This window comes from Sceloporus occidentalis, unplaced genomic scaffold (assembly GCF_023333645.1).
Source record: "Sceloporus occidentalis isolate IW3139 unplaced genomic scaffold, rSceOcc1.0.p SCAF_1, whole genome shotgun sequence".
NCBI classification, from domain to species: Eukaryota; Metazoa; Chordata; class Lepidosauria; order Squamata; family Phrynosomatidae; genus Sceloporus; species Sceloporus occidentalis.
In genome coordinates, this window is record NW_028316981.1 from 52,339,053 (window position 1) to 52,357,456 (window position 18,404).

Genomic DNA, 18,404 nt, shown 5'->3' on the forward strand with positions numbered 1-18,404 from the left:
CCAGCAACAAATCATTCATGGGATTTCCCTGTGAATGATTTGTTGCTGATAATAATAATAATAATAATAATAATGTTTATTTATATACCGCTTTTCCAAATTAGATCAAAGCGGTGTACAACAGGAAGTACAATACAAAGTCAAAATAAAACATGACAGGCCTCTCTGGTTATTCCCTGGTTACTCCTAGGATAGGTCCTCTCTAATTGCGACGTCATCTGAAAATCTTCACCATGATCTCAGGACTTTGCTGGGAAAATGCCTTTTTAATCCTGGCTTGTCCCCGCTTTCCCCCCATGTGATAAAGTCCTAAGACTACAGTCTATTTATTTTGCCCCACAGAATTCAGTGAAGGTCATTAAAAGCTTGTCTGTAGAATTCTACCCTACCTTGATCACACTAGACTGTTGTAAAACTCTTCAAACACATTGTACAGGTATGTTTTCCCATTAGAACTTTTAGTGGATAATACATCTTATAACAGTTACCAGATTCAAATAAATGTCAAACACCAGAGAGATCTCAAACAAAATGTTGCATGTCTGGGTGTTTCTGTTCCATACCAAGAAAATGGTGGCAACTTCCCCTGATCACCAAACTAATCATGCTTTTTAAAATATACCATTTTCAACTCTTCCAATAACATACCAAACAACAAGGTAAAATCTTTCCACTAAATAGCAATGAACCCCAGGGGAAAATGAAAAGAAAAAAAAAAAACAGCTCTTTTCTTCTGGGCATGCTAAATCTGTCTACTAAATTTCTTTAGTCAAAAAAATTCCTTTAAAACAATTACTTATCGCTTTATCTTGTTCTTCTAAGTTGGGGGTTACAGGTTGGAGCAGAAAATCAAATATCTTCAGGGATCCTTCTGATGTGCAAGGAGAGCAGTAGACCTCTGAAGGAGCTATCGGTAATCTCCAGGACTCCTATTGGATAAAGAAAAGGGGGAAAAAGAATAGATATATATTTAAGATTGTAAATTAATGAAATATTTTTAGTTGCTGAATTATCTATTTTTACACTGAATATTCAACAAATTAAATTTAAATAAATCTGGATATAACTTAGTGTTGATACCATTCTGAGCTATTGAAGGAACTGTGGGATATTTGGTTTATTAAATGATACATTATCAGTCACCAAGGAAATGAGCCTTTACTATTTGTTTTTCACTGCCTATCAAGGTAACTTTCAAAAACAGTAGAATTAACATATTTTCAAAACCACAAACAAATATGTAAATTTTCATCCCAAATATGTTTACAGCTGACCTGTTTTGATTAACGAATAATATTTTTAGATTAATATGCCTATAGCATTTTGTTTGAGATCCCTCTGGTGTTTGACAATTATTTATTTACCAAATATGCCTAACATAGCCATAAGCTTTATTAACTATATATCACTTTTGAATTGCATTGTCTCTTCAAGCAACCTGGGACAACATTTATGGGGTTATTCCATGTTATCTCTACAACAACTATTATTATTATTATTAAACTTTATTTATAAAGCACTGTAGATTAATTAAAATAAATAAATAAAAATCTGCAGGAGGCATACATTATAGAAACAATAATTACAAATTCATACAATTTACATTAAAATAATAACTATTAAACAACATAAGTTAAAATGACAAAGGAACTGAGATTTATGTAATGGCTCTGTGGTTGTCTAAGCATGGGAACTATGTTATCTTTCAATTTAAGGAATGACTGGATTTATGCTATTGGTAAGGCAAAAAGAAAGTATCCATTAACAGAAAAGAAAGGTAAGCACTCCTTTACACATATATTTGTTATGTATCTTTTTCTATATGTACAGGTTACATCCACTGTGTAGAACATGTTTCCTTACACTATGGTAACTATATAGCCTAACCTTTCCTTTCTTCTTTGGCAACACCTGCAACTCTGATGTGAAGTCTTCAGTGAAGGCAAAACCCTTGTAAGGTTCCTAGAGAACAGTAAATATATTCAGGGTGAGATTCAATTTTGAACATACTATGCATGGATTTCTAGCTATAAAGAATATATGTTATAGAACGTAGACTTTTTAAAAATTCTTAATCACATTCATTGTATATCTATTCATGTAGATGTTGCATGCCATGCATATGAGCTAGACATTACAGTTCCAAGATAAAATATTGATGTAGACTGGCCCTAATCTAATTTTAAAAGCCAGCCAGGATACGAGAGCAATCCAGCCCCAACGCCAGAAACACCACGCGCAGCTGCAAGGAGGCAGGAACTGGTGGGAGCAGCACCCCTCAAAGTCGGCTCGCCGGTGAAGCCTCCAAGTCAACATGAACTAATATTACAACAGCTGGAGGATATAGTAGTACAAGGTGGTTGTTATAATTTGATAGTATTGTCTGATAGTATTTGATAGTATTGTCTTAATTGTTATCTATTTTATATTTGTTTGTATTGTAATGAGTTTTTGCTGCTGTGATTGCATTTGTATATTTGATATTGGTTTGAGGGTATATCTTAATAGACTTTAATGTTATTAATTTAATTGTATTTTGATTAATTTAACTGTATTTAGTTAAGGTAAGGGGATGAATTTTTAGTTGTATATTTGCTAATGTCATTGTTTATGCATTTTTGTAAACCGCTTTGATCTGTTGGGAAAGCAGTATATAAATTTTAAAAAATTATTTATATAAAATAATGTTGAAATCAGAAATTCCCTGTGGAGTCATTGCATTACCATACATGTAACAGAGGGTGGCAGACTTTGCAGCTGATGTTTCTTGCAATTCATTTTAATAGTTCATGTCTTCAAGAACAAAGTGCTGTGTTCAGCCTTGCTTACTTTGTAAAGAAATGTAATGTCAAGACAGAACATACCAGGTAGGTTGCCATTTCAATTGATTTAGACACATCAATTTTTTCTTGATCATCTTGAGGTTGACTTTCAAAAATATAGGATTCTGGAAAAGAGGTCACAATGTCAGTATTTATATTACATAATTCATATTAAAATATAATATCATAGTGAAAGTTTCATGATAAAATCTACTTAAATTTTATGTATAATTTTGTATAGAATGTTATCTGTTTAAAAACAGTCAAAGAAATCATTGTGTTTTTCATGAAATATTACTGGCATTTTCAGTGCTTTCTCAAAATGAACAGCAAACACATAAGTAAACACATTCCTGTTATTTTTAGGATTCCTTATCCCATTAAATACATTACCATTATTAGCTAGTGCATGTTTTGCAAGCTGGGAATGAAAGAAGTGCACGTCCTCCTCAACTATGAACCCCCTTTTCTTTTGTTGGTTTCATCTCTAGATTACTGCTAATTGTGAACACCAAAGCAAGATTTGCAAATCCATTTCAGATCTTGGTTAGGATGGAAATCTAAGGAGATTATCACATAACCTTTGCTCCCAGCATAGACACAGGATGTAACTTTAAGAAGACGGATTTTATCACATTCACCTGTTGCCGGGCCACAGGCAACCTGTTTGCAGCCTGGGCTTTTCCAGGATTCTCTCACATCTTTTAACAACTGGGATTTTTCCGTTCTTGAAAAGCTGCAGCAGAAGCCTGAATTGCAAATGGGCTGCCTGCTGCCTGGTGATGGCTGAATGCAATAAGATCCACCTTCTTAAAGTAACATCCTGCAGCTATGCCAGGAGCAAAAGTAATGCAATGATTTCCTAATTTGTGGTCAAAATGACTAGTACCATTTCCATTACAAACTATAATTAAAAGTGGCAAGAAATGTGCTGCTGAGCTGAAGAAGATCAAATATCCATTTCTGAGTGTGCCTCCTCCTTTGCTTATTACACAGAAAACATAACAAAACATTACCCAATGAATAATTAACAACTGGAATCTTTAAATATGTGTTTGTAAATCCTAGGTTATCCACACAGAGTATTTGTTATTCTGTAAATGAAGGCAAAGCAGTCTTAATTTTGAAATAATCAGAATTTGTATACAATAGCTACAACAGATTTTTAAATTTATTTTTATTTTGTTAATTTATTTAGAGTATTTATATCCTGCTCTTCAGCTATAATCCTATCTTTCTGCTTGCACAGGAGTCACAGTTATTATTAAATGGCATATTTTGTTTAAGCAGTATGCATTGTTCATATGGTGGGACCAGTAATTTTACAGTGAAATAATTTTACAAGGGAGGGGGTGTTCTTCTAATGATAATAAATATTATATTATTTACTTTAAAATATGCTGAGCTGCATTTCATGGCCCTCCTACTCTTCCCACTGAAGAATGGCTGGTGAATTTCTCCTCCCTGGTCCTGTCCTGGTGACACCATTTATGATGACCAACTGGAAGCAATCAAAATTCACTGGGCCATTTATTACACACTCATTCTTTACCCATCACCTCTTATCATATGTTACATGATTATATGTTATATAATAATTTTACACCCAGCTTGACCTCTGCACCAGGTGCTCTTTTCTTCTGCCCGATCTTACGAAATAGAGAGATTGTGAAGATGTTTGTGTGTGGACACCAGAGACATAGAGATGCAGTAAGGTCTGAAGTTGCCCTGAAAATACCTCCTCTAGTATCTCCAATACATTGGCACACTTCAAGTCTTTTAAAGGCAAATCTGATGATAATTTGAAAGGCTGGATATTTTGTTGTTGTGTGCCTTCAATTTATTTTGGACTCATGGCAACTCTAAGCCAACCCTATCAGGGAGTTTTCTTGGCAAGATTTGTTAAAAGAGGAGTGGCCTTTGCCTTCCTCTGAAGCCAAGAGAGTGTAACTTGCTCACATTCACCCAAAGGTTTTCCATGGCTGAGCAGGCATTTGAACCCTGGTCTCCAGAGCCATAGTCCAACGATGAAACCACATGACATTGGTTAACATTTTTTAAAAAATAATGTAGCATGTTCTTTGCCCTGTATCTCCATGCCTTCCCAATCCTAACAAACCAGCAATAGATTCTGTCACTTCTGGATTCTGCATATTATTGCAGAGCTAAGTGCCTCATCACAAAGCATGTGCCATCACAATTGCTTTGAAGGCTTTGGGGACTTTTCTCACACAGGTCTCCTCATTTGCCCTTGACTGGGAGTTAGCCAATTCATGGCTGAGAGCTAAAAGAAACATAGGCGGGTTACAGACCGCCAAAAAATACGTATGGAATACGTATTAGGGTTAGGAAGGGGCGGTGCTTCCGCACCCCCTAACCCTAGTACGTATTCCATACGTACAACATGGCGGCGCCCCTTCCACATGGGGGCCGCCATGTTTATGTATCGGACGCATAGCGTCCAGACGTGTCGCGGCGCCTATGACGTCGCGAATGCGCCAGCGGCGCCTCGCGACGTCACAGAGGCGCCGCAAGAAGGAGCTCCATTTTGGAGCTCCTTTTTTGCTCCACGCGGGAGCCGCGCGGTGTGGCTGCTGCGGCTCCCGCAAGGAGCAAACGGCGGCGGCGGCAGACCGCCTCAAAGCGGCGGTCTATAACCTGCCATAAAGTGTTCTTTTAACTGGGAAAGTATAAGACTTTCACATGCTCATTTCATGAACAGCTTTGTCCATAACATTTTTTTGTGAATATATTAATTCAGGACTATTTATTTATTTAGTTTACACCCTACCTTTCCCCTGAGATGGGATTCAAAGCGGCTTATAAAATATAAACCATTACAAATCATATTTTACATGAGTTAAAAAAGAATTAAATGCCATTTCTATTAAAACTATGAATAAAACAATTGATATATATTTGAAACATAAATTTCTAATAAAAAAATTAAAATAAAATACAGCGCACCACTTCACACATACTTCTGCTAAGACACTTCACATCTCAAAAATCTGCCTAAGCAAAGATGTCCTCACCTGCCAGCAGAAAGAGAGGAGGGAGGTTGTTCCACAGCCTGGGAGCAGCTGTGGAGAAGGCTCTCTCGCATAGGATTGAGAGAAGGTTCTCTCTTGCAGATCCTAAGACTCTCACTGGTTTGTATAGGGAGATACAACCTTTCAGACTGTCCCTTCCATTTCCTCTCCCAACCCCTTTCCTGTTCTCCAGGTATCATTCAGTTAGTCACCTTTGACTACTGAAAATGCTGAACACAATTAGGTCACTTTGAGTTTCCCTGGTACTAAGATTTCTTTGTTCTTATTTCTGCACACACAAAAAGTCTTATTTCTGCAAAATTTGGAATTATTAGAAGTCTGATGATATCTCCCTGTTATAATAATAATAATAATAATTTGTTTTATTTATATACCGCTATTCCAAAGATCATAGCGGTGAACAGCAAGTAAGCTAATTAGCAAGTAAGATAGCGTTATTTTTGTTGTTACTTTGTGCTTTGAAGTCATTTCTGACGTATGGCAACCCTATCATGGGATTTTCTGAGGCTGAGAATGTGTGACTCGCCCAAGATCACCCAAAGGATTTCAATGGCCCAGTGGGGATTTAAATCCTGGTCTCCCAAGTCATGGTCCTATGATCAAACTACTATGCTACACTGGCTCATTTTTAACATAAGCATGTTTTATAAGCATATAAACTTTATAAGTATATAAACTTAAAGAGAGAGTATATTTTTATAAGTGTCATTGGCCCTTAGTATCTTCTGGGGTTTGGTTCCAGGACCCCTCCCCCCCAATGGATGCCAAAATCAGTAGATGATGAAGTCCCATTAAATATAATGGCATACTAAAATGGCTTCCCTTATATAAAATGACAAAATCAAGGTTTGCATTTTGGAATTTATATATTTATTTAAATATTTTCAAACCATGGATGGTTGAATCTGTGAATAAAGAATTTATGGATAAGGAGGTCCAACTGTATATAAATATAAGCATATACTTAAATATAAGCATATACTTAATAAGCATATATTTATATAAATATATTTTGCAAACAAATGGATTCTAAGACAGATTAAGCCTGAGCTCTCCATGGGAGCCACAATGACTGAACTGAAGCTGTCATACTTTGGCCATATCATGAGATGGCATGAATCATTAGAAAAGTCAATGATGCTAGGACAGGTATGGAGCACTAGAAAGAAGGGAAGACCACATGCCAGAGAGCATCAGGGAGGCCGCAAGTATGAGCTCGTAGAATCTGAGTAGAGCAGTGGAGGACAGAGGGTCTTAGAAATGTCTCATCCACAGGATTGTCATGAGCTGAGGTCGACTCGGGGGCACGTAACAACATATTTTGCATACATGGTGAATCAATTAACTATTAGTATACAGAACAATCTGTCTTGATATAAACTAAAAAATAAGGTTGCACTGCTATATAAACTGATTTCAAATAGTGTGTCTAGGGCTGCAACCATTTGTTGAATACAGTGGAATATGTTTCAGAATAAAAAGGAATGATCACTCCATGAGTACCAACTATTTCAAAGAGCACAGAGAATTAATGTTTTTAGAACAGGTCCCAGACACACTAGGGTCTATTTGTGCCCTGTAAAGATGAGCATTGGACTAGTGCATTACTATCTTCCTCCTGCTCCACACTGTCACTTTCCCAGGAGTCTGTTGACCTGCAGTGGCCCCCTGCGTCACATCTTCTCCTGGCCAGTCAATCAGAGACTGAACCAGCCAGATTGGAGCAGGGTGGGGGAAACCCAAGACGTGGACAGCAAAGAGAACATTTCCTCTCTGGTCCTCTAGGGGGAGACTGTGCCACACTGCCAGCTATTCACATTTCAGTATTCTTGCCATCCTCCCTTGGTTATATGCACTTACATGTGGGGAAATCTGTAGCTATGCTTAGATCTGAATATAAGTCTATAGTGAGCCTATCCCTGGCTCTTTCTTTCTTTCTTTCTTTCTTTCTTTCTTTCTTTCTTTCTTTCTCTCTCTCTCTCTCTCTCCTTATCACAACTTTTGGTAGTTTAGCACTGGGATAGATCCAGTTTGGGGAGGAGAGACAGTGTCCTTGTGTCAATCTTCTCCATTCTGGAGCTCCCCTTTAAGGTATCCTAGGCATAACACTTCAAAGGAATACATCCAGGTTGGAGGCAGTTGGATCTACTTTGCCCCATGTGTTGGGGAAATCGTGCAGTGTCTCACATCCATGTGGAAGTCTACTTCCTATTATTCCCTCAGCAGCTGGGCTACAATAGTAGTCTATCAAATGGTATATGGGTCCTCTGAGGCCTCTAGCTGCAGCTTTATGCCATACCAAATCTCCATGGTTGTAACCAATGAAACTGTGGCCTTTTTTATTCCAACAAAGTCTCACTATGTGCTTGTGTTCCCTCACTTCACAACCAGTTCCAGTATCCACCACTAAGGCTTCAATATAGCCTACCTGCTGCTGAGACTGTAGCAGTTTCAATATTTGTTGTTGATATATCAAGTGCCTTGCTGTGAGACATGATATAAAGATCACCTTTGAAAGCCAATAAAATGTCACCAGAACTATTCAGGAAACAAGCTGTGCTTAAAGTGTTATCAAGAGTAATCTCAGCCAACAGAAACTTCTGAAGATTCCATAGCTTTATCACAGTATCTGAACTAGAAAAGGGAAAAGGAGGGAACAACTTGGGAAACAGCCATAGAATATAATTTAATTCACATATATACAATTGCTTAATTCTGAAATGTAAAAGCCATCAATAACACACTACACTGTAAGTAAACAGGAAAGCAATCATAAATATTTCCAGAGGGTAGCTACATAAAGAAAGTGTCCTGCAATACCTTAAAGACCAAGAAATATAGCATGCACTAGTATGCCAAGTGGAGGGAAATTAAATGCAGAAAGTACTGACAGTGGCATTTATATTATTAACATTGTCATTCACTAAACTGTTGTTGGAAATTCCAGATAACATTTCATGCATCTGATGACGTGGGTAATAAACCATGAAATTCCAAATTCATTTGTCTTTAAGATGCTGCAGAACTCAATTGTTTAGGAAGGAAATGATGTGCATATGTTCTATGTACCTTAGTTTTGCTATGAGTTTCACTCAGTGATTAGGAATCCATTAGCAATCACAATCACAATAATACTTTCCCATCAAAACTGGCTACATCTGAGATACCTTTCATTAATGTACCCAGTTCTTTTTTTAAAAAAAGCTGTGAGCTTTTAGGTTCCTATAACTGTTGTTTGGATAATGTGGAGGTTCCACCTAAAACCATTAAAAACCTTCTTATCATTTCCAACTTAAATTTAGTATAATTACAATGTTATGCTCCTTTCTATAAGCATATGTCATGAACTTTATTTCGGCGAGCTTCAGCATTCTAATCTATGCTTGTTCCAATAATGCATTTATTGTGCAATCATTCTTCCTCATTCATAGAATCTTATGGAAGATCATTTACAACCCTCTCATATTTCTCACTGCTTCTCCCATGTTTTTCTTGCCACAGTAAATCCATTTGGAAAGGAAAGAAGGAATAATCAAATGCAGTACTAGGAACTGTTCATCTGACAGACCCTATGTCTTGGTATAAGGTTTTATTGTATTTAATTAATTAAAAAACACTCTAGCTATATCTACTTATATTGTCTTCTGTGAGAAGAAGGCTTTTGATTTTTTTTTAAAATGCCATCATATCTTCTCTTTGCTTCCTTTCCCCTTAGCCTCTTTAGGTCTCTGCTTATAAAGACTGCTTGTGTGGACAGAAATTGTTACTTGCTCCACTTCTCAGTTTGAATCATCTTTTTTTGGTACATGGGTGATACACTTTTCTGAATGCATTCTATACTGGTGCCTTATACAACTGAATTAATAGTTATTAGAAATGTTTATGTAACACACCAAGTAAGTTTCTCAAGACTTTTATTTAAACCTTCATTCTGTTAGTGGCTTTGCGTCATTAAGATTGACTAATTTCTGATTATCTCTTTCCTCCTGTTACTACCTGATGAATCCCAAACCCAATGAGATGTTTATAAATGCAAGACCTTACATTTTGTGCTACTGAATATCATTCCATTTATATCACTGTGTTCTACTGAGGTCATCCAGTGCTTTCTGAATAAACTCACAGTTATCTGTATGTAAAGTCGAAGGCTTTCATGGCCAGCATCCATGTTTTTTTGTGGGTTTTTTGGGCTATGTGGCCATATTCTAGCAGAGTTTCTTTCTGACGTTTTGCCAGCATCTGTGGCTGGCATCTTCAGAGAATGTTTGCCTGGAAAGGACTTGGGTATATATATTGTGTGATCTGGAAAGGCAGGAGTGATTTGCATGTGTATTGTTGGTTGCTAATGGCAGTCCTCAGGGTGTGAGGGTCTGCACAAGAGGACTAATGTCTGCTTGATTAGTGCTCATAATGTCAAGCAGACATTAGTCCTCTTGTGCAGACCCTCACACCTTGAGGCCTGCCATTAGCAACCAACAATACACATGCAAATCACTCCTGCCTTTCCAGATCACACAATTTATATAGCCAAGTCCTTTCCAGGAAAACATTCTCTGAAGATGCCAGCCACAGATGCTGGCGAAACGTCAGAAAGAAACTCTGCTAGAATATGGCCACACAGCCCGAAAAACCCACAAAAAAATCACAGTTATCTGTTTCCTAAATATCCTGATGGCACAGATCCCATCTGATCTTGGAAACTAAGCAGAGTTAGGCCTAGTTAGTATGCAGAAAGGAGACCACCAGGGAATACCAGGTGCTGTAAGCTATACTTCAGATGAAGACATTGGCAAATACCTCTGAGTATTCCTTGCCTAAGAAGACCTTATGAAATTAATGAGGTTGCCATAAGTTGACAGGTGACTTGAAATCACACACCTTACTTATCTTAATCTCTTTAACCATATACAACAGCCATCTCCTTCCTTGAATGAGGCAGAGATCTGAGAAGCTGCAGCTTACATCAGCCAAAATATAAGTCACATTCTATTACATTAATCAGCGTGGAAATCACACAACCTTCCAGATGTTGTTGACTGAACTGTCAGCAGCCCAAGTCAGTATAATAGAGAAGAATGTTGGGAGTTTCAGTTCAACAACATATTGAGAGCCACACGATTCTCGCCTTTGTTTTAAATCCAGCTATGAATTCCATCTAGAGTTGACCCACTGAATCAATAGGATTTTCATAAGAGCTAACTTCCTCTAATCAGGAATTTAGGTTTGATTAATATTTTTATTGTACTGAAGAGACATAATCTGTCTATTATTATTAGTGTATTAGTATTATTCCCCACCTTTTTCAAGATTTAAGATGGCTTACAAAGGTTAAAATAGATACAGTGGGGGGGAGGGGGATAACATCATATAAAAGTTAAAAATATAATTAAACTGAGAATTAAAAGCAACTAAAAGCATAACAAGTAAAAAGACCAAACAAACAATATAGCACATTCTCCCTCCCCTTCCCTCCCCGAAGCAATTAGACCTCAAAAACCTATTAAAACCTAAGCCTTGCCTGTTTATCAAAGGATATCAGGGAGAGTGCCAGTCTAACCTCTGCAGGAAGAGAATTCCAGAGCACTATACCTGGGATCATAGTATAGTTTTATGGATTTAACAATATATGCATCTTCATATTTGTCCTTATATTCTCTATACAAAAATAATATGAATATCTTCACCTACCCACAACTTAAAAAGATAGAAAGATTCTCACAGGAATCAACAGCTACTACAGGGCCATCATGGCAATTGTCCAAGCAGGAGTAATCATATTTTTTTTCACCTTTCCCTTGAAGACAGAAAATTGAAGTAATATGTGAATTATATGTATATTAATATAGGTTTTAAATATACTCTAGTCAGGCAGTCACAATGATGTTTGTCAGGATATGTAATTTCCCTAGATTATTTAGAGTACAATGGTTCTCCATTGATAACAGCCGACAAAACACAGTGTTTTATTGTACCTGAGTTTGATTTACAAGGCATGAGCTCTATGAATAGATTACACCATCCCAAATGCTTTCAACCGGCTGAGAGTTTCAGCTATTTCAGATAACATGTATATTAAAAATGTTATTTTTACATCTGTAGTACAGTGTTTAACAAACACTTCTGCAACAGGCTGTTATTTAACAGATCAGGCTAGTGGTTTATTTACCTTAGTTATTGTTTACTCTGACTGGCAGGGGCACACCAAGTCTCAACCCAGTTATTACCTATCATCTGATCCCTAACTGGGAATGCCACTTGATGAACTTGGTGCATGCCCTCTGCTGTCTTATTGTAAACTACTTAAGAGAATTCTGTTATGGGACAGCATATGAACATTATAAATAAATACCAGGGTAGTAGTAGCTACCCTGTTTCCCCCAAAACAAGACATACCCATAAAATAAGCCGTAGCAGGATTTCTAAGCATTTGCACAACATAAGCCATACCCCCAAAATAAGACATAGTGATAGGCCCGGCACAGAACGGAAGGTGGTGGGAAGGGAGCGGAAAGATTGGGGCCAATGGTTCCAAAGGAAATGGAGTCACAAGAAATTCAGGATGGAATTCCAGGTTTGGAGAGTTATGACAATGTTCCAGAAGAAGATGACTTAAATATATTTGAATAAATGTAGATTGTTATACCATACTTAATAAAATATAAGACATCCCCTGAAAATAAGCCATAGTGTGTCTTCTTGAGGAAAAATAAATATAAGACAGTGTCTTATTTTTGGGGAAACACGGAAGAGTGGTGTAGTTGTTAGGGGATTTGGCCTAAGAAATTGGGAGACCAATGTTTAAAACCCCATCCAGTCATGACAATTGCCTGGACAATATAGTAGTTTTGTTGGGCAAGTCACACACTCTCAGCTTCAGAGGATGGCAATGGCAAACCACCAAGAAACTTGCCAAGAAAACCCCATCATAGGGTCACCATAAGTCCACAATGACTTGAAGGCACACAACAATAGCCATGCTGTATCCAACAGAATCCTGGGATTTGTAGTCTTGTGTGGTATTTATAATTCTCAAGCTGAGAATTCTATTGCCCTGCCAAACTATAAATCCGAGGTTTCTGTAGAAAACAATGTCAGCTAAAGTGGTATCAAAATACCACCGTAATATGAGAGACATTTACCTAGGAGAAAATCCTACTGAACTCATTGAGACTTACATCTGAGTAGATATGTACATAATTCCATTGTTAATGTAAATAGAACATTGCTATACAGAATAAAAACCTCTCTTGAAATAAGCAGACAGTAAAAACTTTCCCACTGTACAAACAACAAGTTACAATTTTTTTCCCATGGCATTGTGCAGCCCTAAAACATACAGATGAATTGCAATTTGAAATGAAAGGGATGGAGAGAAGAAAACTAATAAAACTAGATCCATTTCAAGCCAGATTTGGGGCAGGCTACTGAGTTGAGACAGCCTTAGTCACCTCAGTCGATGATCTCCTTATAGGCACCGACAGGGGAAGTGTGACCCTGCTGGTGCTCTTGGACCTCTCAGCAGCCTCTGATACCGTTAACCACGGTATCCTTCTGGAACGCCTGAGAGAGTTGGGAATCAGAGGCTCTGCTTTGCAGTGGATCTGATCCTACCTCTCGGGTGGATTCCAGATGGTGTCGCTTGGGGACAGTTATCCGACCAAGAGGGAGCTTATGTCAGATGTCCCTCAAGGTGCGATTATGTCCCCAATGCTGTTTAACATTTACATGAAGCTGCTGGGTGAGATCATCCAGAGACATGGGGTGGGGTGTTATCATTACGCTGATGACACCCAAATATATTTTAGTCATGCAGTGACTAAGGATGGCATCTGTCCTCTGAATGCCTTTCTTAATGCAGTAATGGACTGGATGAGGGAAAACAGGTAAGATGGAGGTAATTGCAATAGGGACTCCCAATCCGGAAATGGAGTTATGCCAACCAGTTCTGGACCTGGTCACACTTCCCCTGAAGGACTCTGTTCACAGTCTGGGGGTGCTCCTAGACTTGTCTCTCCATCTGATGGCTCAGGTGGACACGACGGTCAGGAGCACTTGCTATCAGCTTTGGCTGATACGCCAGCTGCGCCACTTCCTGGAGTGGGAAGACCTTGAAACATTGGTACATGCACTGGCAACCTCTCGGCTCGGACTTTTGTAATGTGCTCTACATGGGGCTACCTTTGTGTCAAGTTTGGAAACTTCAATTGGTACAGAATATGGCAGCCAGGCTGGTTACTGGCACACCTAGATCTGCCCATATCAAACCAGTTTTAAAATCCCTTCACTGCCTATTAGCTTCCAGACAAGATACAAAACCGTTAAAGCCCTACATGGCTTGGGTCCTGACTTCTTGCGGGAACACCTTCTCCCATATCATCCTCTCCGCACTCTTCACTCCACTGGGAAGAATTTGCTTCAACCGAAGAGGACTAGACTTTCTGCAGTGACCCAGTGTTCCTTTTCAGCAGCTGCTCCTAGACTCTGGAACGACCTGCCGGATGAGATCTGTCAGATTATCACCTTGGAAACCTTTAAGAAGGCTATTAAGATGGATCTCTTTCAGCAGGCCTTTCCAGACTAGAACATCTTTGTTGACCTGACTCCCCTCCCTCCTTTTTCTTCCATTATCCTCCATCTCTATCTTTATTTTACCCGGACCCCACTAGAAACTCTTATTTCATTTTAATTGTTATTGTATTTAATGTTTTTAATGTCTTTTTTTGATTTAATCTCTTTTTAGCGTTAATTATGTTTTTATGATTGGGGGGAGGGATGGGGATCTTTGCATTTTTAATGTAGTTCTCTTTTAACTGTATTTTGTTTTACTGTTGTAATCCACTTGGATTTCTTAAGATTAAGTGGAATATAAATAAATATTATTATTATTATTATTAGTTTTAAAATATAAGGTTACAAAAATCTTAATAACAATACTGATCCTATTTTAGGGAAATTAGAGGTGTATAAAGAAACCTGTGTTTCTGAGAAAGAGAGGATGGGAAAGCATCTGGTACAACCTTTTGGAGATGCCAAAATTCAAAGGCAAGCTCCTCCCTAAGCACCTAGTTGTCAGAGCTACTCCCTTTCCCTGCTTCTTATAAGGTGTATTTATTCCTTTTTCTTACCTCAAGAACCAATAGAAGCACAGGATGTTATGTTCTGAAGCTTGAGGAGAATGTAGCAATTTGCTTTTGCCTAAGCCAATTGGGAGGTGCAAGATTCCACCCCCTCCTCTCTGGCCTGCTGAGTTAATGGAGTGCAAACTACCTTTATACTTTGAACTTGATTTGTGTTACCCTAGAGGGTGAGGAGGGTGTTGGGGGTCCCCAACAGCAGTCTCAGCATCACCTTGAAATTTTTAGGGAAATTATAGCTCAAAAGGAAGCCTATGAGAGGAGGCCAACTTCAGGGATTTTTTCATAATAATAATGGAACAGACAAAAAAGGACCAGAAGAATTGATGGTTTTGGCATCAGAGTATCAAAACATTGATTAGATTTGAGACAGTCCCTGGATGGTTTGGCAACAGGGGTGGCCTCTGATTACTTTGTGACAGGACTCCCTTTGTTTCCATTGCAAGAGGAAATGCAAAGAGCCAGGACGGTGGTGGAGGCTAGGTCTCCCACATGTCATCAGGTCAGCATGTCTTTATGCTTGTATCTTTCTATTAATTGTTAATTAATTATGAAACCCCATATCCAGCTAGAGTGGTGTAGGGTATGCTAATATTTGCAGCAACTGAAGTAAGCCTAGAATCAGGGCAGGAAAGTGGGAGGAGAGAGAAACTGGGGCATTTAAAAGCAGCTGAGTGAGTGTAGCAGCAAAAGAATTAATCAGGCTGTCCCTGCCAAACTAGGATAGTTTGAGTGTATGCTGTATAGAAACACAGCACAATGCGGTGGGTTTTTTTAAATGTTACAGCTGTTGTGTGGAAAAGATGCCTATTCCTGTCAAGCAGGCATTCCAGTGTGAATTAGGATCTGTATTTTAGAACTAACAATGCATAAGCCATTAATCATAACCTACATATAAAAAACCCACATAAACTTTAACAGAAATCAGCATTATGAACCCATTATCCTCTAAAAATTCATTGGATGATGCTAACCAACTAGTAAACCACAAAGCATGAGTACTCATGAGTAAGTGGAGAAATGACTATGTATGTGTCAACAGTAAATAAAATAGTACTGGAAGATCTGGCAACAGTACTTCATTTTGATCTTTATTTTCCTTTCACGTTGTCTACTTACAAAATAAACTAGTGAATTCCTCAACCAAATCATTTTAATCATATCTATTTTTCAAATTTATTTGCATGTGGTGGGGATATTTAATTTATACATATATAATCTAATTATACTGTATCAAAGTATGAAACAGACATCTTTAAGCAAAGTAGGAAAATTAAGATCTAATCATACACTCCCAAGCTACTAAACATGGAAAAGAGAATGTTCGAGCTAGTTCAGTACATCAAAATAATACATTTACTCATAAAACTAAGATGGCTTAGATATACTGGTAATTTAAGTATTTCTGTATCACCTAACAATCCACAAGGACTCCCAATGTGATGAACAAATAAAAATCAATTAAAACAATACAAAGATAAAAGCATTTTGAAAGCACATTAAAATACTCTTTAAAGACTCCTAAAAAGCAATTTTAAAACAATCCCAGAATCCAGTTTTAAAACAGTTAAAACAGCAATTTCAAGCACTAAATGCCATGTGAAATAACAGTGTTTTGGGTGTCCACTGAAAGCATGAAAGAGATGGGTCTTCCTTCATTCCACAATTGAGGCACTGATAAAGTGAAACCCCTATTATGTGTACCCACCAACCTAACTTCACAAGGTGTTGAGACATGCAACAGGGCTTCCTCTAAAGAGGCTGAAATGGAAGGAGATGGTCTTTCAGATGGTGGTGCAGTGGTTAAATGTCTGTACTGCAGCCATTCACTCAAAACCACAAGGTTGCGAGTTCAAGACCAGCAAAAGGGCCCAAGCTCGACTCAGGCTTGCCTCCTTCCAAGGTCGCTAAAATGAGTACCCAGACTGTTGGGGGCAAATTAGCTTACTTGCTAATTAGCTTACTTGCTGTTCACCGCTATGATCTTTGGAATAGCGGTATATAAATAAAACATATTATTATTATTATTATTATTATTATTATTATTATTATCCTGGCCAAGTTGTTTAGGGCTTTGTAGGTCAACACCAGCACCTTGAATTGAGCTATTCCTTTGGAAGCTACTATGCCCTTCTTAGTTTCTAAAAAATGTGTTTTAAAAATAGTTCAATAAAAAGGGGGGGGGGAACCTAGGTGAACAGAACAGCAAAGAGTGAAAACCAGATTATAGTAGCATATCAATACAAGCTTGGGCCAGGTAAAAATGCATCACATAGAATCCTTTTTTTATTTAAGAAAATAACTTACAAAATTTATCTGTGGAATCATTTAACAAAAGACAACAGAGCTTAAATTAAACTCTTTTACTAATTAATACATATATAGATGGAATTAAATAGGAGTCACACAAGTTCATATTAATCACAGAGGAAACTCTGTGCTGTTGATCATGAAATAGTTACTCAACCTTCTGACATAATCCTAGGCCCAACCCAATCCTTTAGGGTGAGGAGGCAGTTTCAGTATCCAAACATGACAGTGAATTCTTTCTTTCCTTCAGTTGTCAAGAGTACCCAAAACTTATGTATGTACATATCCAAATGGGGAAATTAGGTTGATTTACAGGAAGCTCTGGTAGCTGCAAATAGGTTTAGCATTTGGAGGAAGAGTTAAAATTACTGGCACATCTTCCTTGCAAAAAAACAACAACCCCAAAACAAACAAACTCTTAACACCTACAACCAAAATCTCCAAATCAATCCTGCTCATAATCATTTACTTACATGATGTATAAAAACGGACATGATTAACAATGGAATGTGTGTAGTTGGCTCACAATGCTTTTACCACATACCGATGTAAAATGTATTGTACAGAAAAATAGCAAGAAAATGATTCATGTCCAAGGACTACCTTGCCATGTTGCTACAGAAGATCAGGTATCTTATCTGTAACTGTGATTCTTCAAGTGGTCATCTGTGCCCTCACATAAATGGGTTCTGTGCCTGCGCAGAGATCACCTATGGAACATTCTAGAGCTCAGTAGCTTGGTAGAAATATCCTATCCCCACTGCCTACTGCGCATGCTCCAGCCCGCCAAGTTACTATCTCCTCAGTTTTGAAGTCTACCATATATAACAGGGGACACAGGGCAGATTGTGTGAGGGCATAGATCACCACTCGAAGAACCACAGTTACATGTAAGCAACCTGTTTTTCTTCATTGTGATCTCTGTGCCTGGGTGACTGTAGGAGGGTCAGGTCTCTGAAGAACAGAAGAAAGGACAGCAAGACCAAAATCAGCAACTGCTCTAGATCTGCAATCCAAGTGGTAATGTTGATTAAAAGTAGAAGGTTGAGATCAAGTAACAGCTTTACACAAGTCAGGCAAGGAGA

The 18,404-nt window shown here is 38.0% G+C and overlaps 1 protein-coding gene across 7 annotated transcripts in view; it reads right to left on the bottom strand.

Annotated features, from left to right (window-relative positions):
• CUNH3orf22 (chromosome unknown C3orf22 homolog) overlaps positions 1-18,404 on the bottom strand; it is a 108,188-nt gene that overhangs the window by 33,889 nt on the left and 55,895 nt on the right. For 6 of the 7 annotated variants that reach the window (XM_089521222.1, XM_089521192.1, XM_089521202.1 and 3 more), the window contains 5 exons: positions 11,564-11,669; positions 8,304-8,509; positions 2,865-2,947; positions 1,888-1,962; positions 797-929 (listed from right to left, as the gene is read on the bottom strand). In XM_089521222.1, coding sequence (XP_089377348.1) covers positions 797-929; positions 1,888-1,962; positions 2,865-2,947; positions 8,304-8,509; positions 11,564-11,669 — 603 coding nt within the window. The remainder of the gene's footprint in view (positions 1-796; positions 930-1,887; positions 1,963-2,864; positions 2,948-8,303; positions 8,510-11,563; positions 11,670-18,404) is intronic. The other variant, XM_089521212.1, reaches the window with a different exon arrangement.